General features: G+C 61.8%; 1 protein-coding gene across 1 annotated transcript in view; it reads left to right on the forward strand.

Moving 5' to 3' along the window:
• Window positions 1-24,090, forward strand: part of CLN3 (CLN3 lysosomal/endosomal transmembrane protein, battenin) — a 72,512-nt gene that overhangs the window by 13,361 nt on the left and 35,061 nt on the right. Inside the window, 3 exon segments of the mRNA XM_089778780.1 lie at window positions 2,607-2,685; window positions 2,687-2,751; window positions 3,630-3,754. Of these exon segments, the coding sequence (XP_089634906.1) occupies window positions 2,607-2,685; window positions 2,687-2,751; window positions 3,630-3,754 (269 nt within the window).

The following is a 24,090-nucleotide window of genomic DNA, read 5'->3' on the forward strand; positions in this document are numbered from 1 at the left end:
TGGGGGGTCGCGGGAGCGGGGTCCCTGCGGGAGGTCAGGGGGTCGCGGGGGCCGGGGTCCCTGTGCGCAGTCCCTGCGGGGGGTCCCGTCGGGGTGTCGCGGGGGGGGGTCCCTGCGGGAGGTCGGGGGGTCGCGGGGGCCGGGGTCCCTGTGCGCAGTCCCTGCGGGGGGTCCCGTCGGGGTGTCGCGGGGGGGGTCCCTGCGGGAGGTCGGGAGGTCAGGGGGTCGCGGGGGCGGGGTCCCTGTGCGCAGTCCCTGCGGGGGGTCCCGTCGGGGTGTCGCGGGGGGGGTCCCTGCGGGAGGTCGGGAGGTCAGGGGGTCGCGGGGGGGGTCCCTGCGGGAGGTCGGGAGGTCAGGGGGTCGTGGGGGGCGGGGTCCCTGTGCGCAGTCCCTGCGGGGGGTCCCGTCGGGGTGTCGCGGGGGGGGGTCCCTGCGGGAGGTCGGGAGGTCAGGGGGTCGTGGGGGGCGGGGTCCCTGTGCGCAGTCCCTGCGGGGGGTCCCGTCGGGGTGTCGCGGGGGGGGGTCCCTGCGGGAGGTCGGGAGGTCAGGGGGTCGTGGGGGGCGGGGTCCCTGTGCGCAGTCCCTGCGGGGGGTCCCGTCGGGGTGTCGCGGGGGGGGTCCCTGCGGGAGGTCGGGAGGTCAGGGGGTCGCGGGGGGCGGGGTCCCTGTGCGCAGTCCCTGCGGGGGGTCCCGTCGGGGTGTCGCGGGGGGGGTCCCTGCGGGAGGTCGGGAGGTCAGGGGGTCGCGGGGGGCGGGGTCCCTGTGCGCAGTCCCTGCGGGGGGTCCCGTCGGGGTGTCGCGGGGGGGGTCCCTGCGGGAGGTCGGGAGGTCAGGGGGTCGTGGGGGGCGGGGTCCCTGTGCGCAGTCCCTGCGGGGGGTCCCGTCGGGGTGTCGCGGGGGGGGTCCCTGCGGGAGGTCGGGAGGTCAGGGGGTCGCGGGGGCCAGGGTCCCTGTGCGCAGTCCCTGCGGGGGGTCCCGTCGGGGTGTCGCGGGGGGGGTCCCTGCGGGAGGTCGGGAGGTCAGGGGGTCGCGGGGGCCAGGGTCCCTGTGCGCAGTCCCTGCGGGGGGTCCCGTCGGGGTGTCGCGGGGGGGGGTCCCTGCGGGAGGTCGGGAGGTCAGGGGGTCGCGGGGGCCAGGGTCCCTGTGCGCAGTCCCTGCGGGGGGTCCCGTCGGGGTGTCGCGGGGGGGGGGTCCCTGCGGGAGGTCGGGAGGTCAGGGGGTCGTGGGGGGCGGGGTCCCTGTGCGCAGACCCTGCGGGGGGTCCCGTCGGGGTGTCGCGGGGGGGGTCCCTGCGGGAGGTCGGGAGGTCAGGGGGTCGTGGGGGGCGGGGTCCCTGTGCGCAGACCTGCGGGGGGTCCCGTCGGGGTTCGCGGGGGGGGGTCCCTGCGGGAGGTCGGGAGGTCAGGGGGTCGCGGGGGGCGGGGTCCCTGTGGGCAGTCCCTGCGGGGGGTCCCGTCGGGGTGTCGCGGGGGGTCCCTGCGGGAGGTCGGGAGGTCAGGGGGTCGTGGGGGGCGGGGTCCCTGTGCGCAGTCCCTGCGGGGGGTCCCGTCGGGGTGTCGCGGGGGGGGTCCCTGCGGGAGGTCGGGAGGTCAGGGGGTCGCGGGGGCCAGGGTCCCTGTGCGCAGTCCCTGCGGGGGGTCCCGTCGGGGTGTCGCGGGGGGGGTCCCTGCGGGAGGTCGGGAGGTCAGGGGGTCGTGGGGGGCGGGGTCCCTGTGCGCAGTCCCTGCGGGGGGTCCCGTCGGGGTGTCGCGGGGGGGGGGTCCCTGCGGGAGGTCGGGAGGTCAGGGGGTCGTGGGGGGCGGGGTCCCTGTGCGCAGTCCCTGCGGGGGGTCCCGTCGGGGTGTCGCGGGGGGGGGTCCCTGCGGGAGGTCGGGAGGTCAGGGGGTCGTGGGGGGCGGGGTCCCTGTGCGCAGTCCCTGCGGGGGGTCCCGTCGGGGTGTCGCGGGGGGGGTCCCTGCGGGAGGTCGGGAGGTCAGGGGGTCGTGGGGGGCGGGGTCCCTGTGCGCAGTCCCTGCGGGGGGTCCCGTCGGGGTGTCGCGGGGGGGGGTCCCTGCGGGAGGTCGGGAGGTCAGGGGGTCGCGGGGGCCAGGGTCCCTGTGCGCAGTCCCTGCGGGGGGTCCCGTCGGGGTGTCGCGGGGGGGGGGTCCCTGCGGGAGGTCGGGAGGTCAGGGGGTCGTGGGGGGCGGGGTCCCTGTGCGCAGTCCCTGCGGGGGGTCCCGTCGGGGTGTCGCGGGGGGGGGGGGTGTCGCGGGGGGGGTCCCTGCGGGAGGTCGGGAGGTCAGGGGGTCGTGGGGGGCGGGGTCCCTGTGCGCAGTCCCTGCGGGGGGTCCCGTCGGGGTGTCGCGGGGGGGGTCCCTGCGGGAGGTCGGGAGGTCAGGGGGTCGCGGGGGCCAGGGTCCCTGTGCGCAGTCCCTGCGGGGGGTCCCGTCGGGGTGTCGCGGGGGGGGGGTCCCTGCGGGAGGTCGGGAGGTCAGGGGGTCGTGGGGGGCGGGGTCCCTGTGCGCAGTCCCGTCAGGGGGTCGCGGGGGCGGGGTCCCGTCGGGGGGTCGCGGGGGGGGTCCCGGCGGGGCGGCGGCATGCCCACCCCTGCTCTCGCCCGCCCCCAGTGAGGTGGTGTCGTACTGGTCGTCGGGCACCGGGGGCGCCGGGCTGCTCGGGGCGCTGTCGTACCTGGGGCTGACGCAGGGCCGGGCTCAGCCCCCCGCACACCCTCCTGCTCATGCTCTCTGTGCCCCTGGCCATGCTGCTCAGGTGAGGAGCTGGGGAGGGGATCAGTGAAGGGAGGGGCTTTGGGGAGTGAATGAGGGAGGAGGGGCTGGGGGTAGCAGCGAGGGGGGGAGCGATGGGGGAGGGGCTGTGGGGCTCCAGTGAGGGGGGAGGAGCTGTGGGGGAGGGGCTGTGGGGCTCCAGTGAGGGGGGAGGGGCTGTGGGCGGGAGCGATGGGGGAGGGGCTGTGGGGCTCCAGTGAGGGGGGAGGGGCTGTGGGCAGGAGCGATGGGGGAGGGGCTGTGGGGCTCCAGTGAGGGGGGAGGAGCTGTGGGGGAGGGGCTGTGGGGCTCCAGTGAGGGGGGGAGGGGCTGTGGGGCTCCAGTGAGGGGGGAGGGGCTGTGGGCAGGAGCGATGGGGGAGGGGCTGTGGGGCTCCAGTGAGGGGGGAGGAGCTGTGGGGGAGGGGCTGTGGGGCTCCAGTGAGGGGGGAGGGGCTGTGGGCGGGAGCGATGGGGGAGGGGCTGTGGGGCTCCAGTGAGGGGGGAGGGGCTGTGGGCAGGAGCGATGGGGGAGGGGCTGTGGGGCTCCAGTGAGGGGGGAGGAGCTGTGGGGGAGGGGCTGTGGGGCTCCAGTGAGGGGGGAGGAGCTGTGGGGGAGGGGCTGTGGGGCTCCAGTGAGGGGGGAGGGGCTGTGGGCGGGAGCGATGGGGGAGGGGCTGTGGGGCTCCAGTGAGGGGGGAGGGGCTGTGGGCAGGAGCGATGGGGGAGGGGCTGTGGGGCTCTAGTGAGGGGGGAGGAGCTGTGGGGGAGGGGCTGTGGGGTAGCAGCGAGGGGGGAGCAGCTGTGGGGTCAGTGGGGGGGATGTTGGTGGCTTTTTAGGAGACCCCCCCCGGATTCTTACCTCCCCTTTGTCTGCCCCCAGCTATTACTTCCTGCTGGTGCTGCCCCCCACGGTGCCGCAGTGGAGCTGGAGGGCCTGTGCCCCCCAGCAGGAGCCCCGGCCCGCCGCCCAGCAGCCCCTCCTGGGGGCAAGCCCCACCAAGGCAGGTAAGGGTGTGGTGCTTAAAAGCAGCAGCCGGGATCTTTTTCAGGGGGAGAAGGCAACACGCCACATTATTGAACACACACAGATCAATCAACACGCACACGCACACGCACACGCACACGCACTCACACGCACGCACACGCACACGCACTCACACTCACACGCACTCACACGCACACGCACACGCACTCACACTCACACGCACTCCTTCTGCCGATCCGGATCCATGCTCCCATGTTGACAAGAGGAAAACCCTGGATCCCTCTGCAAGATGCCGCCTATTTCTCCCTCTCATGCAGCCAATTAGCCATGGCTGGGCCGTTGCTAACGCTGCTCCAGAGAGCTTCCAGGGCCGGTACCAGAGGGGAGCCGGGTTAGTCTGAATCTGCAGAAGCGGGGAGGATCCTGCGGCACCGTAGAGACTCACTGCAGTGCAGGCGCATGAGCTTTCGTGGGCAAAGACCCCCTTGTCACATGCATGAGCAGGCCCTTGCTGCTGGACTCCCCAGGCGTCTGTCTGTCCAGTCTTAACCAGCTCACTTTGCAGGGACTGGCTTGGGGCTGGCTCCCAGCCCCTCTCCACCCTGGCAGCTGCTGCTGGAGGGGCTCCCCTTCCATTCCCCGTTCACAGCTCGTTCATTCCAACAGGGCAACCGAGGAGAGGGGGGAGCTCAAAGACAGTTTCTCTCACAAGATCCAGATCTCTCAATACAAAGTTCTAGAGAAATGTTCCAGGGAGTCTATAAGACACGTAGCAAAGCTCGATCGAAAGGGACGAGATCTTCATCCAAAGTCTAATAGCGCAGGGATTTACCCACGTTGTCCCCCTTTGAGTGGGTCTCACTTTATACTCAGAAGCAATTTGAGCTTGTGGTTGTAATTCAAGAACTAGTCTCTTTATCCAACAACACTGATAAGAAACAGTATTTTGCAATAAGATGGAAGTCCGAGTGACCAGCCCTTACGTGTAAAACGTGGTTACATCGTATCCATTGCTGCACAGGGCGTTGAAAGAAAGGCCTCCTGGATCTATCCCAGAGACTCCCTGCTAACAACAGCGTCATTGTCAGAGGGGGAAATACTGGCAGAGCACGGCCCCTCGCAAACGGGCTGGGCTTACACTGGCCCTACCCTTCCCATTGCCTGCAGCACCCAGGTGCATTCAGCTGGCCCTACCCTTCCCATTGCCTGCAGCACCCAGGTGCATTCAGCTGGCCCTACCCTTCCCATTGCCTGCAGCACCCAGGTGCATTCAGCTGGCCCTACCCTTCCCATTGCCTGCAGCACCCAGGTGCATTCAGCTGGCCCTACCCTTCCCATTGCCTGCAGCACCCAGGTGCATTCAGCTGGCCCTACCCTTCCAATTGCCTGCAGCACCCAGGTGCATTCAGCTGGCCCTACCCTTCCAATTGCCTGCAGCACCCAGGTGCATTCAGCTGGCCCTACCCTTCCAATTGCCTGCAGCACCCAGGTGCATTCAGCTGGCCCTACCCTTCCCATTGCCTGCAGCACCCAGGTGCATTCAGCTGGCCCTACCCTTCCAATTGCCTGCAGCACCCAGGTGCATTCAGCTGGCCTTACCCTTCCCATTGCCTGCAGCACCCAGGTACATTCAGCTGGCCTTACCCTTCCAATTGCCTGAAGCACCCAGGTGCATTCAGCTGGCCTTACCCTTCCCATTGCCTGCAGCACCCAGGTGCATTCAGCTGGCCTTACCCTTCCAATTGCCTGCAGCACCCAGGTACATTCAGCTGGCCTTACCCTTCCAATTGCCTGCAGCACCCAGGTGCATTCAGCTGGCCCTACCCTTCCAATTGCCTGCAGCACCCAGGTGCATTCAGCTGGCCCTACCCTTCCATTGCCTGCAACACCCAGGTGCGTTCAGCTGGCCTTACCCTTCCAATTGCCTGCAGCACCCAGGTGCATTCAGCTGGCCCTACCCTTCCAATTGCCTGCAGCACCCAGGTGCATTCAGCTGGCCTTACCCTTCCCATTGCCTGCAGCACCCAGGTGCATTCAGCTGGCCTTACCCTTCCCATTGCCTGCAGCACCCAGGTGCATTCAGCTGGCCTTACCCTTCCAATTGCCTGCAGCACCCAGGTGCATTCAGCTGGCCTTACCCTTCCCATTGCCTGCAACACCCAGGTGCATTCAGCTGGCCCTACCCTTCCAATTGCCTGCAACACCCAGGTGCATTCAGCTGGCCTTACCCTTCCAATTGCCTGCAGCACCCAGGTGCATTCAGCTGGCCTTACCCTTCCAATTGCCTGCAACACCCAGGTACATTCAGCTGGCCTTACCCTTCCAATTGCCTGCAGCACCCAGGTGCATTCAGCTGGCCTTACCCTTCCCATTGCCTGCAGCACCCAGGTGCATTCAGCTGGCCTTACCCTTCCCATTGCCTGCAACACCCAGGTACATTCAGCTGGCCTTACCCTTCCAATTGCCTGCAGCACCCAGGTGCATTCAGCTGGCCTTACCCTTCCAATTGCCTGCAGCACCCAGGTGCATTCAGCTGGCCCTACCCTTCCAATTGCCTGCAGCACCCAGGTGCATTCAGCTGGCCCTACCCTTCCAATTGCCTGCAGCACCCAGGTGCATTCAGCTGGCCTTACCCTTCCCATTGCCTGCAGCACCCAGGTGCATTCAGCTGGCCCTACCCTTCCAATTGCCTGCAGCACCCAGGTGCATTCAGCTGGCCCTACCCTTCCAATTGCCTGCAGCACCCAGGTGCATTCAGCTGGCCTTACCCTTCCAATTGCCTGCAGCACCCAGGTGCATTCAGCTGGCCTTACCCTTCCAATTGCCTGCAACACCCAGGTGCATTCAGCTGGCCCTACCCTTCCAATTGCCTGCAGCACCCAGGTGCATTCAGCTGGCCCTACCCTTCCAATTGCCTGCAGCACCCAGGTGCATTCAGCTGGCCTTACCCTTCCAATTGCCTGCAGCACCCAGGTGCATTCAGCTGGCCTTACCCTTCCAATTGCCTGCAGCACCCAGGTGCATTCAGCTGGCCTTACCCTTCCAATTGCCTGCAGCACCCAGGTGCATTCAGCTGGCCCTACCCTTCCAATTGCCTGCAGCACCCAGGTGCATTCAGCTGGCCTTACCCTTCCCATTGCCTGCAGCACCCAGGTGCATTCAGCTGGCCTTACCCTTCCCATTGCCTGCAGCACCCAGGTGCATTCAGCTGGCCCTACCCTTCCCATTGCCTGCAGCACCCAGGTGCATTCAGCTGGCCCTACCCTTCCCATTGCCTGCAGCACCCAGGTGCATTCAGCTGGCCCTACCCTTCCAATTGCCTGCAGCACCCAGGTGCATTCAGCTGGCCTTACCCTTCCAATTGCCTGCAGCACCCAGGTGCATTCAGCTGGCCTACCCTTCCAATTGCCTGCAGCACCCAGGTGCATTCAGCTGGCCCTACCCTTCCAATTGCCTGCAGCACCCAGGTGCATTCAGCTGGCCCTACCCTTCCAATTGCCTGCAGCACCCAGGTGCATTCAGCTGGCCTTACCCTTCCCATTGCCTGCAGCACCCAGGTGCATTCAGCTGGCCCTACCCTTCCAATTGCCTGCAGCACCCAGGTGCATTCAGCTGGCCTTACCCTTCCCATTGCCTGCAGCACCCAGGTGCATTCAGCTGGCCCTACCCTTCCAATTGCCTGCAGCACCCAGGTGCATTCAGCTGGCCTTACCCTTCCAATTGCCTGCAGCACCCAGGTGCATTCAGCTGGCCTTACCCTTCCAATTGCCTGCAGCACCCAGGTGCATTCAGCTGGCCTTACCCTTCCAATTGCCTGCAGCACCCAGGTGCATTCAGCTGGCCCTACCCTTCCAATTGCCTGCAGCACCCAGGTGCATTCAGCTGGCCCTTACCCTTCCCATTGCCTGCAGCACCCAGGTGCATTCAGCTGGCCCTACCCTTCCAATTGCCTGCAGCACCCAGGTGCATTCAGCTGGCCTTACCCTTCCAATTGCCTGCAGCACCCAGGTGCATTCAGCTGGCCCTACCCTTCCAATTGCCTGCAGCACCCAGGTGCATTCAGCTGGCCCTACCCTTCCAATTGCCTGCAGCACCCAGGTGCATTCAGCTGGCCCTACCCTTCCAATTGCCTGCAGCACCCAGGTGCATTCAGCTGGCCCTACCCTTCCAATTGCCTGCAGCACCCAGGTGCATTCAGCTGGCCCTACCCTTCCAATTGCCTGCAGCACCCAGGTGCATTCAGCTGGCCCTACCCTTCCAATTGCCTGCAGCACCCAGGTGCATTCAGCTGGCCCTACCCTTCCAATTGCCTGCAGCACCCAGGTGCATTCAGCTGGCCCTACCCTTCCCATTGCCTGCAGCACCCAGGTGCATTCAGCTGGCCTTACCCTTCCAATTGCCTGCAGCACCCAGGTGCATTCAGCTGGCCTTACCCTTCCAATTGCCTGCAGCACCCAGGTGCATTCAGCTGGCCTTACCCTTCCAATTGCCTGCAGCACCCAGGTGCATTCAGCTGGCCTTACCCTTCCAATTGCCTGCAGCACCCAGGTGCATTCAGCTGGCCCTACCCTTCCAATTGCCTGCAGCACCCAGGTGCATTCAGCTGGCCTTACCCTTCCCATTGCCTGCAGCACCCAGGTGCATTCAGCTGGCCTTACCCTTCCAATTGCCTGCAGCACCCAGGTGCATTCAGCTGGCCCTACCCTTCCAATTGCCTGCAGCACCCAGGTGCATTCAGCTGGCCCTACCCTTCCCATTGCCTGCAGCACCCAGGTGCATTCAGCTGGCCTTACCCTTCCAATTGCCTGCAGCACCCAGGTGCATTCAGCTGGCCCTTACCCTTCCAATTGCCTGCAGCACCCAGGTGCATTCAGCTGGCCCTACCCTTCCAATTGCCTGCAGCACCCAGGTGCATTCAGCTGGCCTTACCCTTCCAATTGCCTGCAGCACCCAGGTGCATTCAGCTGGCCTTACCCTTCCAATTGCCTGCAGCACCCAGGTGCATTCAGCTGGCCCTACCCTTCCAATTGCCTGCAGCACCCAGGTGCATTCAGCTGGCCCTACCCTTCCAATTGCCTGCAGCACCCAGGTGCATTCAGCTGGCCTTACCCTTCCCAATTGCCTGCAGCACCCAGGTGCATTCAGCTGGCCTTACCCTTCCAATTGCCTGCAGCACCCAGGTGCATTCAGCTGGCCTTACCCTTCCCATTGCCTGCAGCACCCAGGTGCATTCAGCTGGCCCTACCCTTCCAATTGCCTGCAGCACCCAGGTGCATTCAGCTGGCCTTACCCTTCCAATTGCCTGCAGCACCCAGGTGCCTTCAGCTGGCCCTACCCTTCCAATTGCCTGCAGCACCCAGGTGCATTCAGCTGGCCTTACCCTTCCAATTGCCTGCAACACCCAGGTGCATTCAGCTGGCCCTACCCTTCCCATTGCCTGCAACACCCAGGTGCATTCAGCTGGCCCTACCCTTCCCATTGCCTGCAACACCCAGGTGCATTCAGCTGGCCCTACCCTTCCAATTGCCTGCAGCACCCAGGTGCATTCAGCTGGCCCTACCCTTCCCATTGCCTGCAACACCCAGGTGCATTCAGCTGGCCCTACCCTTCCCATTGCCTGCAGCACCCAGGTGCATTCAGCTGGCCCTACCCTTCCAATTGCCTGCAGCACCCAGGTGCATTCAGCTGGCCTTACCCTTCCCATTGCCTGCAACACCCAGGTGCATTCAGCTGGCCCTACCCTTCCCATTGCCTGCAGCACCCAGGTGCATTCAGCTGGCCCTACCCTTCCAATTGCCTGCAGCACCCAGGTGCATTCAGCTGGCCTTACCCTTCCAATTGCCTGCAGCACCCAGGTGCATTCAGCTGGCCCTACCCTTCCAATTGCCTGCAGCACCCAGGTGCATTCAGCTGGCCCTACCCTTCCAATTGCCTGCAGCACCCAGGTGCATTCAGCTGGCCCTACCCTTCCAATTGCCTGCAGCACCCAGGTGCATTCAGCTGGCCCTACCCTTCCAATTGCCTGCAACACCCAGGTGCATTCAGCTGGCCTTACCCTTCCCATTGCCTGCAACACCCAGGTGCATTCAGCTGGCCCTACCCTTCCCATTGCCTGCAGCACCCAGGTGCATTCAGCTGGCCCTACCCTTCCAATTGCCTGCAGCACCCAGGTGCATTCAGCTGGCCCTACCCTTCCCATTGCCTGCAGCACCCAGGTAGCATTCAGCTGGCCCTTACCCTTCCCATTGCCTGCAGCACCCAGGTGCATTCAGCTGGCCCTACCCTTCCCATTGCCTGCAACACCCAGGTGCATTCAGCTGGCCCTACCCTTCCCATTGCCTGCAGCACCCAGGTGCATTCAGCTGGCCTTACCCTTCCAATTGCCTGCAGCACCCAGGTACATTCAGCTGGCCCTACCCTTCCAATTGCCTGCAGCACCCAGGTGCATTCAGCTGGCCCTACCCTTCCAATTGCCTGCAGCACCCAGGTGCATTCAGCTGGCCTTACCCTTCCAATTGCCTGCAGCACCCAGGTGCATTCAGCTGGCCTTACCCTTCCCATTGCCTGCAGCACCCAGGTGCATTCAGCTGGCCCTACCCTTCCAATTGCCTGCAGCACCCAGGTGCATTCAGCTGGCCCTACCCTTCCAATTGCCTGCAGCACCCAGGTGCATTCAGCTGGCCTTACCCTTCCCATTGCCTGCAGCACCCAGGTGCATTCAGCTGGCCCTACCCTTCCAATTGCCTGCAACACCCAGGTGCATTCAGCTGGCCCTACCCTTCCAATTGCCTGCAGCACCCAGGTGCATTCAGCTGGCCTTACCCTTCCAATTGCCTGCAGCACCCAGGTGCATTCAGCTGGCCTTACCCTTCCAATTGCCTGCAACACCCAGGTGCATTCAGCTGGCCTTACCCTTCCAATTGCCTGCAACACCCAGGTGCATTCAGCTGGCCTTACCCTTCCAATTGCCTGCAGCACCCAGGTGCATTCAGCTGGCCTTACCCTTCCAATTGCCTGCAGCACCCAGGTACATTCAGCTGGCCCTACCCTTCCCATTGCCTGCAGCACCCAGGTGCATTCAGCTGGCCTTACCCTTCCCAATTGCCTGCAGCACCCAGGTGCATTCAGCTGGCCTTACCCTTCCCATTGCCTGCAGCACCCAGGTGCATTCAGCTGGCCTTACCCTTCCAATTGCCTGCAGCACCCAGGTGCATTCAGCTGGCCCTACCCTTCCAATTGCCTGCAGCACCCAGGTGCATTCAGCTGGCCTTACCCTTCCAATTGCCTGCAGCACCCAGGTGCATTCAGCTGGCCCTACCCTTCCAATTGCCTGCAGCACCCAGGTGCATTCAGCTGGCCTTACCCTTCCAATTGCCTGCAGCACCCAGGTGCATTCAGCTGGCCCTACCCTTCCAATTGCCTGCAGCACCCAGGTGCATTCAGCTGGCCCTACCCTTCCAATTGCCTGCAGCACCCAGGTGCATTCAGCTGGCCCTACCCTTCCAATTGCCTGCAGCACCCAGGTGCATTCAGCTGGCCCTACCCTTCCCATTGCCTGCAGCACCCAGGTGCATTCAGCTGGCCCTACCCTTCCAATTGCCTGCAGCACCCAGGTGCATTCAGCTGGCCCTACCCTTCCAATTGCCTGCAGCACCCAGGTGCATTCAGCTGGCCCTACCCTTCCAATTGCCTGCAGCACCCAGGTGCATTCAGCTGGCCTTACCCTTCCAATTGCCTGCAGCACCCAGGTGCATTCAGCTGGCCTTACCCTTCCAATTGCCTGCAGCACCCAGGTGCATTCAGCTGGCCTTACCCTTCCAATTGCCTGCAGCACCCAGGTGCATTCAGCTGGCCTTACCCTTCCCATTGCCTGCAGCACCCAGGTGCATTCAGCTGGCCTTACCCTTCCCATTGCCTGCAGCACCCAGGTGCATTCAGCTGGCCTTACCCTTCCAATTGCCTGCAGCACCCAGGTGCATTCAGCTGGCCTTACCCTTCCCATTGCCTGCAGCACCCAGGTGCATTCAGCTGGCCCTACCCTTCCAATTGCCTGCAGCACCCAGGTGCATTCAGCTGGCCCTACCCTTCCAATTGCCTGCAGCACCCAGGTGCATTCAGCTGGCCTTACCCTTCCCATTGCCTGCAGCACCCAGGTGCATTCAGCTGGCCTTACCCTTCCAATTGCCTGCAGCACCCAGGTGCATTCAGCTGGCCCTACCCTTCCAATTGCCTGCAGCACCCAGGTGCATTCAGCTGGCCCTACCCTTCCAATTGCCTGCAGCACCCAGGTGCATTCAGCTGGCCTTACCCTTCCAATTGCCTGCAGCACCCAGGTGCATTCAGCTGGCCTTACCCTTCCAATTGCCTGCAGCACCCAGGTGCATTCAGCTGGCCCTACCCTTCCAATTGCCTGCAGCACCCAGGTGCATTCAGCTGGCCCTACCCTTCCAATTGCCTGCAGCACCCAGGTGCATTCAGCTGGCCCTACCCTTCCAATTGCCTGCAGCACCCAGGTGCATTCAGCTGGCCTTACCCTTCCAATTGCCTGCAGCACCCAGGTGCATTCAGCTGGCCTTACCCTTCCAATTGCCTGCAGCACCCAGGTGCATTCAGCTGGCCCTACCCTTCCCATTGCCTGCAGCACCCAGGTGCATTCAGCTGGCCCTACCCTTCCAATTGCCTGCAGCACCCAGGTGCATTCAGCTGGCCTTACCCTTCCAATTGCCTGCAGCACCCAGGTGCATTCAGCTGGCCTTACCCTTCCAATTGCCTGCAGCACCCAGGTGCATTCAGCTGGCCTTACCCTTCCAATTGCCTGCAGCACCCAGGTGCATTCAGCTGGCCTTACCCTTCCAATTGCCTGCAGCACCCAGGTGCATTCAGCTGGCCTTACCCTTCCAATTGCCTGCAGCACCCAGGTGCATTCAGCTGGCCTTACCCTTCCAATTGCCTGCAGCACCCAGGTGCATTCAGCTGGCCTTACCCTTCCAATTGCCTGCAGCACCCAGGTGCATTCAGCTGGCCCTACCCTTCCAATTGCCTGCAGCACCCAGGTGCATTCAGCTGGCCCTACCCTTCCAATTGCCTGCAGCACCCAGGTGCATTCAGCTGGCCTTACCCTTCCAATTGCCTGCAGCACCCAGGTGCATTCAGCTGGCCTTACCCTTCCCATTGCCTGCAGCACCCAGGTGCATTCAGCTGGCCTTACCCTTCCAATTGCCTGCAACACCCAGGTGCATTCAGCTGGCCTTACCCTTCCAATTGCCTGCAGCACCCAGGTGCATTCAGCTGGCCTTACCCTTCCAATTGCCTGCAGCACCCAGGTGCATTCAGCTGGCCCTACCCTTCCCAGCTGCATTCAGCTGGCCTTACCCTTCCAATTGCCTGCAGCACCCAGGTGCATTCAGCTGGCCCTTACCCTTCCCATTGCCTGCAGCACCCAGGTGCATTCAGCTGGCCTTACCCTTCCAATTGCCTGCAGCACCCAGGTGCATTCAGCTGGCCTTACCCTTCCAATTGCCTGCAGCACCCAGGTGCATTCAGCTGGCCCTTACCCTTCCCATTGCCTGCAGCACCCAGGTGCATTCAGCTGGCCTTACCCTTCCAATTGCCTGCAGCACCCAGGTGCATTCAGCTGGCCTTACCCTTCCAATTGCCTGCAGCACCCAGGTGCATTCAGCTGGCCTTACCCTTCCAATTGCCTGCAGCACCCAGGTGCATTCAGCTGGCCCTACCCTTCCAATTGCCTGCAGCACCCAGGTGCATTCAGCTGGCCTTACCCTTCCAATTGCCTGCAGCACCCAGGTGCATTCAGCTGGCCCTACCCTTCCAATTGCCTGCAGCACCCAGGTGCATTCAGCTGGCCTTACCCTTCCAATTGCCTGCAGCACCCAGGTGCATTCAGCTGGCCTTACCCTTCCAATTGCCTGCAGCACCCAGGTGCATTCAGCTGGCCTTACCCTTCCCATTGCCTGCAGCACCCAGGTGCATTCAGCTGGCCCTACCCTTCCCATTGCCTGCAGCACCCAGGTGCATTCAGCTGGCCTTACCCTTCCAATTGCCTGCAGCACCCAGGTGCATTCAGCTGGCCTTACCCTTCCAATTGCCTGCAGCACCCAGGTGCATTCAGCTGGCCTTACCCTTCCAATTGCCTGCAGCACCCAGGTGCATTCAGCTGGCCTTACCCTTCCAATTGCCTGCAGCACCCAGGTGCATTCAGCTGGCCTTACCCTTCCAATTGCCTGCAAGCACCCAGGTGCATTCAGCTGGCCTTACCCTTCCAATTGCCTGCAGCACCCAGGTGCATTCAGCTGGCCCTACCCTTCCAATTGCCTGCAGCACCCAGGTGCATTCAGCTGGCCCTACCCTTCCAATTGCCTGCAGCACCCAGGTGCATTCAGCTGGCCTTACCCTTCCAATTGCCTGCAGCACCCAGGTGCATTCAGCTGGCCTTACCCTTCCAATTGCCTGCAGCACCCAGGTGCATTCAGCTGGCCCTACCCTTCCAATTGCCTGCAGCACCCAGGTGCATTCAGCTGGCCCTACCCTTCCAATTGCCTGCAGCACCCAGGTGCATTCAGCTGGCCTTACCCTTCCAATTGCCTGCAGCACCCAGGTGCATTCAGCTGGCCTTACCCTTCCAATTGCCTGCAGCACCCAGGTGCATTCAGCTGGCCTTACCCTTCCAATTGCCTGCAGCACCCAGGTGCATTCAGCTGGCCTTACCCTTCCAATTGCCTGCAGCACCCAGGTGCATTCAGCTGGCCCTACCCTTCCAATTGCCTGCAGCACCCAGGTGCATTCAGCTGGCCTTACCCTTCCCATTGCCTGCAGCACCCAGGTGCATTCAGCTGGCCCTACCCTTCCAATTGCCTGCAGCACCCAGGTGCATTCAGCTGGCCCTACCCTTCCAATTGCCTGCAGCACCCAGGTGCATTCAGCTGGCCTTACCCTTCCCATTGCCTGCAACACCCAGGTGCATTCAGCTGGCCCTACCCTTCCAATTGCCTGCAGCACCCAGGTGCATTCAGCTGGCCTTACCCTTCCAATTGCCTGCAGCACCCAGGTGCATTCAGCTGGCCTTACCCTTCCAATTGCCTGCAGCACCCAGGTGCATTCAGCTGGCCTTACCCTTCCCATTGCCTGCAACACCCAGGTGCATTCAGCTGGCCCTACCCTTCCAATTGCCTGCAGCACCCAGGTGCATTCAGCTGGCCTTACCCTTCCAATTGCCTGCAGCACCCAGGTGCATTCAGCTGGCCTTACCCTTCCAATTGCCTGCAACACCCAGGTGCATTCAGCTGGCCTTACCCTTCCAATTGCCTGCAGCACCCAGGTGCATTCAGCTGGCCTTACCCTTCCAATTGCCTGCAGCACCCAGGTGCATTCAGCTGGCCTTACCCTTCCAATTGCCTGCAGCACCCAGGTGCATTCAGCTGGCCCTACCCTTCCAATTGCCTGCAGCACCCAGGTGCATTCAGCTGGCCCTACCCTTCCAATTGCCTGCAGCACCCAGGTGCATTCAGCTGGCCTTACCCTTCCAATTGCCTGCAGCACCCAGGTGCATTCAGCTGGCCCTACCCTTCCAATTGCCTGCAGCACCCAGGTGCATTCAGCTGGCCCTACCCTTCCAATTGCCTGCAGCACCCAGGTGCATTCAGCTGGCCCTACCCTTCCAATTGCCTGCAGCACCCAGGTGCATTCAGCTGGCCTTACCCTTCCAATTGCCTGCAGCACCCAGGTGCATTCAGCTGGCCTTACCCTTCCAATTGCCTGCAGCACCCAGGTGCATTCAGCTGGCCTTACCCTTCCAATTGCCTGCAGCACCCAGGTGCATTCAGCTGGCCCTACCCTTCCAATTGCCTGCAACACCCAGGTGCATTCAGCTGGCCCTACCCTTCCAATTGCCTGCAGCACCCAGGTGCATTCAGCTGGCCCTACCCTTCCAATTGCCTGCAGCACCCAGGTGCATTCAGCTGGCCCTACCCTTCCAATTGCCTGCAACACCCAGGTGCATTCAGCTGGCCTTACCCTTCCAATTGCCTGCAGCACCCAGGTGCATTCAGCTGGCCTTACCCTTCCAATTGCCTGCAGCACCCAGGTGCATTCAGCTGGCCTTACCCTTCCAATTGCCTGCAGCACCCAGGTGCATTCAGCTGGCCCTACCCTTCCAATTGCCTGCAACACCCAGGTGCATTCAGCTGGCCCTACCCTTCCAATTGCCTGCAGCACCCAGGTGCATTCAGCTGGCCTTACCCTTCCAATTGCCTGCAGCACCCAGGTGCATTCAGCTGGCCCTACCCTTCCAATTGCCTGCAGCACCCAGGTGCATTCAGCTGGCCCTACCCTTCCAATTGCCTGCAGCACCCAGGTGCATTCAGCTGGCCTTACCCTTCCAATTGCCTGCAGCACCCAGGTGCATTCAGCTGGCCCTACCCTTCCAATTGCCTGCAGCACCCAGGTGCATTCAGCTGGCCTTACCCTTCCAATTGCCTGCAGCACCCAGGTGCATTCAGCTGGCCCTACCCTTCCAATTGCCTGCAGCACCCAGGTGCATTCAGCTGGCCTTACCCTTCCAATTGCCTGCAGCACCCAGGTGCATTCAGCTGGCCCTACCCTTCCAATTGCCTGCAGCACCCAGGTGCATTCAGCTGGCCTTACCCTTCCAATTGCCTGCAGCACCCAGGTGCATTCAGCTGGCCCTACCCTTCCAATTGCCTGCAGCACCCAGGTGCATTCAGCTGGCCCTACCCTTCCAATTGCCTGCAGCACCCAGGTGCATTCAGCTGGCCTTACCCTTCCAATTGCCTGCAGCACCCAGGTGCATTCAGCTGGCCCTACCCTTCCCATTGCCTGCAGCACCCAGGTGCATTCAGCTGGCCTTACCCTTCCAATTGCCTGCAACACCCAGGTGCATTCAGCTGGCCTTACCCTTCCAATTGCCTGCAGCACCCAGGTGCATTCAGCTGGCCTTACCCTTCCCATTGCCTGCAGCACCCAGGTGCATTCAGCTGGCCCTACCCTTCCAATTGCCTGCAGCACCCAGGTGCATTCAGCTGGCCTTACCCTTCCAATTGCCTGCAGCACCCAGGTGCATTCAGCTGGCCCTACCCTTCCAATTGCCTGCAGCACCCAGGTGCATTCAGCTGGCCTTACCCTTCCAATTGCCTGCAGCACCCAGGTGCATTCAGCTGGCCTTACCCTTCCAATTGCCTGCAGCACCCAGGTGCATTCAGCTGGCCTTACCCTTCCAATTGCCTGCAGCACCCAGGTGCATTCAGCTGGCCCTACCCTTCCAATTGCCTGCAGCACCCAGGTGCATTCAGCTGGCCTTACCCTTCCAATTGCCTGCAGCACCCAGGTGCATTCAGCTGGCCTTACCCTTCCAATTGCCTGCAGCACCCAGGTGCATTCAGCTGGCCCTACCCTTCCAATTGCCTGCAGCACCCAGGTGCATTCAGCTGGCCTTACCCTTCCACTTGCCTGCAGCACCCAGGTGCATTCAGCTGGCCTTACCCTTCCAATTGCCTGCAGCACCCAGGTGCATTCAGCTGGCCTTACCCTTCCAATTGCCTGCAGCACCCAGGTGCATTCAGCTGGCCCTACCCTTCCAATTGCCTGCAGCACCCAGGTGCATTCAGCTGGCCTTACCCTTCCAATTGCCTGCAGCACCCAGGTGCATTCAGCTGGCCTTACCCTTCCCATTGCCTGCAGCACCCAGGTGCATTCAGCTGGCCCTACCCTTCCCATTGCCTGCAGCACCCAGGTGCATTCAGCTGGCCTTACCCTTCCAATTGCCTGCAGCACCCAGGTGCATTCAGCTGGCCTTACCCTTCCAATTGCCTGCAGCACCCAGGTGCATTCAGCTGGCCTTACCCTTCCCATTGCCTGCAACACCCAGGTGCATTCAGCTGGCCCTACCCTTCCCATTGCCTGCAGCACCCAGGTGCATTCAGCTGGCCTTACCCTTCCAATTGCCTGCAGCACCCAGGTGCATTCAGCTGGCCTTACCCTTCCCATTGCCTGCAACACCCAGGTGCATTCAGCTGGCCCTACCCTTCCAATTGCCTGCAGCACCCAGGTGCATTCAGCTGGCCTTACCCTTCCCATTGCCTGCAGCACCCAGGTGCATTCAGCTGGCCCTACCCTTCCAATTGCCTGCAGCACCCAGGTGCATTCAGCTGGCCCTACCCTTCCAATTGCCTGCAACACCCAGGTGCATTCAGCTGGCCTTACCCTTCCCATTGCCTGCAGCACCCAGGTGCATTCAGCTGGCCTTACCCTTCCAATTGCCTGCAGCACCCAGGTGCATTCAGCTGGCCTTACCCTTCCAATTGCCTGCAGCACCCAGGTGCATTCAGCTGGCCCTACCCTTCCCATTGCCTGCAGCACCCAGGTGCATTCAGCTGGCCTTACCCTTCCAATTGCCTGCAGCACCCAGGTGCATTCAGCTGGCCTTACCCTTCCCATTGCCTGCAGCACCCAGGTGCATTCAGCTGGCCCTACCCTTCCAATTGCCTGCAGCACCCAGGTGCATTCAGCTGGCCTTACCCTTCCAATTGCCTGCAACACCCAGGTGCATTCAGCTGGCCTTACCCTTCCAATTGCCTGCAGCACCCAGGTGCATTCAGCTGGCCTTACCCTTCCAATTGCCTGCAACACCCAGGTGCATTCAGCTGGCCTTACCCTTCCAATTGCCTGCAGCACCCAGGTGCATTCAGCTGGCCCTACCCTTCCCATTGCCTGCAGCACCCAGGTGCATTCAGCTGGCCTTACCCTTCCAATTGCCTGCAGCACCCAGGTGCATTCAGCTGGCCCTACCCTTCCAATTGCCTGCAGCACCCAGGTGCATTCAGCTGGCCTTACCCTTCCAATTGCCTGCAGCACCCAGGTGCATTCAGCTGGCCTTACCCTTCCAATTGCCTGCAGCACCCAGGTGCATTCAGCTGGCCCTACCCTTCCCATTGCCTGCAGCACCCAGGTGCATTCAGCTGGCCTTACCCTTCCAATTGCCTGCAGCACCCAGGTGCATTCAGCTGGCCCTACCCTTCCAATTGCCTGCAACACCCAGGTGCATTCAGCTGGCCTTACCCTTCCAATTGCCTGCAGCACCCAGGTGCATTCAGCTGGCCTTACCCTTCCCATTGCCTGCAGCACCCAGGTGCATTCAGCTGGCCTTACCCTTCCAATTGCCTGCAGCACCCAGGTGCATTCAGCTGGCCCTACCCTTCCAATTGCCTGCAGCACCCAGGTGCATTCAGCTGGCCCTACCCTTCCAATTGCCTGCAGCACCCAGGTGCATTCAGCTGGCCTTACCCTTCCAATTGCCTGCAGCACCCAGGTGCATTCAGCTGGCCCTACCCTTCCAATTGCCTGCAGCACCCAGGTGCATTCAGCTGGCCTTACCCTTCCAATTGCCTGCAGCACCCAGGTGCATTCAGCTGGCCTTACCCTTCCCATTGCCTGCAGCACCCAGGTGCATTCAGCTGGCCTTACCCTTCCAATTGCCTGCAGCACCCAGGTGCATTCAGCTGGCCCTACCCTTCCAATTGCCTGCAGCACCCAGGTGCATTCAGCTGGCCTTACCCTTCCCATTGCCTGCAGCACCCAGGTGCATTCAGCTGGCCTTACCCTTCCCATTGCCTGCAGCACCCAGGTGCATTCAGCTGGCCTTACCCTTCCCATTGCCTGCAGCACCCAGGTGCATTCAGCTGGCCTTACCCTTCCAATTGCCTGCAGCACCCAGGTGCATTCAGCTGGCCTTACCCTTCCCATTGCCTGCAGCACCCAGGTGCATTCAGCTGGCCTTACCCTTCCAATTGCCTGCAGCACCCAGGTGCATTCAGCTGGCCTTACCCTTCCAATTGCCTGCAGCACCCAGGTGCATTCAGCTGGCCCTACCCTTCCAATTGCCTGCAGCACCCAGGTGCATTCAGCTGGCCCTACCCTTCCAATTGCCTGCAGCACCCAGGTGCATTCAGCTGGCCCTACCCTTCCCATTGCCTGCAGCACCCAGGTGCATTCAGCTGGCCCTACCCTTCCAATTGCCTGCAGCACCCAGGTGCATTCAGCTGGCCCTACCCTTCCCATTGCCTGCAGCACCCAGGTGCATTCAGCTGGCCTTACCCTTCCAATTGCCTGCAGCACCCAGGTGCATTCAGCTGGCCCTACCCTTCCCATTGCCTGCAGCACCCAGGTGCATTCAGCTGGCCCTACCCTTCCAATTGCCTGCAGCACCCAGGTGCATTCAGCTGGCCTTACCCTTCCAATTGCCTGCAGCACCCAGGTGCATTCAGCTGGCCTTACCCTTCCAATTGCCTGCAGCACCCAGGTGCATTCAGCTGGCCTTACCCTTCCAATTGCCTGCAGCACCCAGGTGCATTCAGCTGGCCCTACCCTTCCAATTGCCTGCAGCACCCAGGTGCATTCAGCTGGCCCTACCCTTCCAATTGCCTGCAGCACCCAGGTGCATTCAGCTGGCCCTACCCTTCCAATTGCCTGCAGCACCCAGGTGCATTCAGCTGGCCCTACCCTTCCAATTGCCTGCAGCACCCAGGTGCATTCAGCTGGCCTTACCCTTCCAATTGCCTGCAGCACCCAGGTGCATTCAGCTGGCCTTACCCTTCCAATTGCCTGCAGCACCCAGGTGCATTCAGCTGGCCTTACCCTTCCAATTGCCTGCAGCACCCAGGTGCATTCAGCTGGCCTTACCCTTCCCATTGCCTGCAGCACCCAGGTGCATTCAGCTGGCCTTACCCTTCCCATTGCCTGCAGCACCCAGGTGCATTCAGCTGGCCTTACCCTTCCAATTGCCTGCAGCACCCAGGTGCATTCAGCTGGCCCTACCCTTCCAATTGCCTGCAGCACCCAGGTGCATTCAGCTGGCCCTACCCTTCCCATTGCCTGCAGCACCCAGGTGCATTCAGCTGGCCTTACCCTTCCCATTGCCTGCAGCACCCAGGTGCATTCAGCTGGCCCTACCCTTCCCATTGCCTGCAGCACCCAGGTGCATTCAGCTGGCCTTACCCTTCCAATTGCCTGCAGCACCCAGGTGCATTCAGCTGGCCCTACCCTTCCAATTGCCTGCAGCACCCAGGTGCATTCAGCTGGCCCTACCCTTCCAATTGCCTGCAACACCCAGGTGCATTCAGCTGGCCCTACCCTTCCAATTGCCTGCAGCACCCAGGTGCATTCAGCTGGCCTTACCCTTCCAATTGCCTGCAGCACCCAGGTGCATTCAGCTGGCCCTACCCTTCCCATTGCCTGCAACACCCAGGTGCATTCAGCTGGCCCTACCCTTCCAATTGCCTGCAGCACCCAGGTGCATTCAGCTGGCCCTACCCTTCCAATTGCCTGCAGCACCCAGGTGCATTCAGCTGGCCTTACCCTTCCAATTGCCTGCAGCACCCAGGTGCATTCAGCTGGCCCTACCCTTCCAATTGCCTGCAGCACCCAGGTGCATTCAGCTGGCCTTACCCTTCCAATTGCCTGCAGCACCCAGGTGCATTCAGCTGGCCTTACCCTTCCAATTGCCTGCAGCACCCAGGTGCATTCAGCTGGCCTTACCCTTCCCATTGCCTGCAGCACCCAGGTGCATTCAGCTGGCCTTACCCTTCCAATTGCCTGCAGCACCCAGGTGCATTCAGCTGGCCTTACCCTTCCCATTGCCTGCAGCACCCAGGTGCATTCAGCTGGCCTTACCCTTCCTATTGCCTGCAGCACCCAGGTGCATTCAGCTGGCCCTACCCTTCCAATTGCCTGCAGCACCCAGGTGCATTCAGCTGGCCTTACCCTTCCCATTGCCTGCAGCACCCAGGTGCATTCAGCTGGCCTTACCCTTCCCATTGCCTGCAGCACCCAGGTGCATTCAGCTGGCCTTACCCTTCCAATTGCCTGCAGCACCCAGGTGCATTCAGCTGGCCTTACCCTTCCAATTGCCTGCAGCACCCAGGTGCATTCAGCTGGCCCTACCCTTCCCATTGCCTGCAGCACCCAGGTGCATTCAGCTGGCCTTACCCTTCCCATTGCCTGCAGCACCCAGGTGCATTCAGCTGGCCTTACCCTTCCAATTGCCTGCAGCACCCAGGTGCATTCAGCTGGCCCTACCCTTCCCATTGCCTGCAACACCCAGGTGCATTCAGCTGGCCCTACCCTTCCCATTGCCTGCAGCACCCAGGTGCATTCAGCTGGCCTTACCCTTCCAATTGCCTGCAGCACCCAGGTGCATTCAGCTGGCCCTACCCTTCCAATTGCCTGCAGCACCCAGGTGCATTCAGCTGGCCCTACCCTTCCAATTGCCTGCAGCACCCAGGTGCATTCAGCTGGCCTTACCCTTCCAATTGCCTGCAGCACCCAGGTGCATTCAGCTGGCCCTACCCTTCCCATTGCCTGCAGCACCCAGGTGCATTCAGCTGGCCCTACCCTTCCCATTGCCTGCAGCACCCAGGTGCATTCAGCTGGCCCTACCCTTCCCATTGCCTGCAGCACCCAGGTGCATTCAGCTGGCCCTACCCTTCCAATTGCCTGCAGCACCCAGGTGCATTCAGCTGGCCTTACCCTTCCCATTGCCTGCAGCACCCAGGTGCATTCAGCTGGCCCTACCCTTCCAATTGCCTGCAACACCCAGGTGCATTCAGCTGGCCCTACCCTTCCCATTGCCTGCAACACCCAGGTGCATTCAGCTGGCCCTACCCTTCCCATTGCCTGCAGCACCCAGGTGCATTCAGCTGGCCTTACCCTTCCAATTGCCTGCAGCACCCAGGTGCATTCAGCTGGCCTTACCCTTCCAATTGCCTGCAGCACCCAGGTGCATTCAGCTGGCCTTACCCTTCCAATTGCCTGCAGCACCCAGGTGCATTCAGCTGGCCCTACCCTTCCAATTGCCTGCAGCACCCAGGTACATTCAGCTGGCCCTACCCTTCCAATTGCCTGCAGCACCCAGGTGCATTCAGCTGGCCTTACCCTTCCCATTGCCTGCAGCACCCAGGTGCATTCAGCTGGCCTTACCCTTCCCATTGCCTGCAGCACCCAGGTGCATTCAGCTGGCCTTACCCTTCCCATTGCCTGCAGCACCCAGGTGCATTCAGCTGGCCTTACCCTTCCCATTGCCTGCAGCACCCAGGTGCATTCAGCTGGCCTTACCCTTCCAATTGCCTGCAGCACCCAGGTGCATTCAGCTGGCCTTACCCTTCCAATTGCCTGCAGCACCCAGGTGCATTCAGCTGGCCCTACCCTTCCCATTGCCTGCAGCACCCAGGTGCATTCAGCTGGCCCTACCCTTCCAATTGCCTGCAGCACCCAGGTGCATTCAGCTGGCCTTACCCTTCCAATTGCCTGCAGCACCCAGGTGCATTCAGCTGGCCTTACCCTTCCAATTGCCTGCAGCACCCAGGTGCATTCAGCTGGCCTTACCCTTCCATTGCCTGCAGCACCCAGGTGCATTCAGCTGGCCTTACCCTTCCAATTGCCTGCAACACCCAGGTGCATTCAGCTGGCCCTACCCTTCCAATTGCCTGCAGCACCCAGGTGCATTCAGCTGGCCTTACCCTTCCAATTGCCTGCAGCACCCAGGTGCATTCAGCTGGCCTTACCCTTCCAATTGCCTGCAACACCCAGGTGCATTCAGCTGGCCCTACCCTTCCAATTGCCTGCAGCACCCAGGTGCATTCAGCTGGCCTTACCCTTCCAATTGCCTGCAGCACCCAGGTGCATTCAGCTGGCCCTACCCTTCCAATTGCCTGCAGCACCCAGGTGCATTCAGCTGGCCCTACCCTTCCAATTGCCTGCAGCACCCAGGTGCATTCAGCTGGCCTTACCCTTCCCATTGCCTGCAGCACCCAGGTGCATTCAGCTGGCCCTACCCTTCCAATTGCCTGCAGCACCCAGGTGCATTCAGCTGGCCTTACCCTTCCAATTGCCTGCAGCACCCAGGTGCATTCAGCTGGCCCTACCCTTCCAATTGCCTGCAACACCCAGGTGCATTCAGCTGGCCCTACCCTTCCAATTGCCTGCAGCACCCAGGTGCATTCAGCTGGCCTTACCCTTCCAATTGCCTGCAGCACCCAGGTGCATTCAGCTGGCCTTACCCTTCCAATTGCCTGCAGCACCCAGGTGCATTCAGCTGGCCTTACCCTTCCAATTGCCTGCAGCACCCAGGTGCATTCAGCTGGCCTTACCCTTCCAATTGCCTGCAGCACCCAGGTGCATTCAGCTGGCCCTACCCTTCCCATTGCCTGCAACACCCAGGTGCATTCAGCTGGCCTTACCCTTCCAATTGCCTGCAGCACCCAGGTGCATTCAGCTGGCCTTACCCTTCCAATTGCCTGCAGCACCCAGGTGCATTCAGCTGGCCCTACCC

This window comes from Pelodiscus sinensis, chromosome 5, assembly GCF_052426305.1.
Source record: "Pelodiscus sinensis isolate ZL-2025 chromosome 5, ASM5242630v1, whole genome shotgun sequence".
Lineage (NCBI taxonomy): Eukaryota > Metazoa > Chordata > Testudines > Trionychidae > Pelodiscus > Pelodiscus sinensis.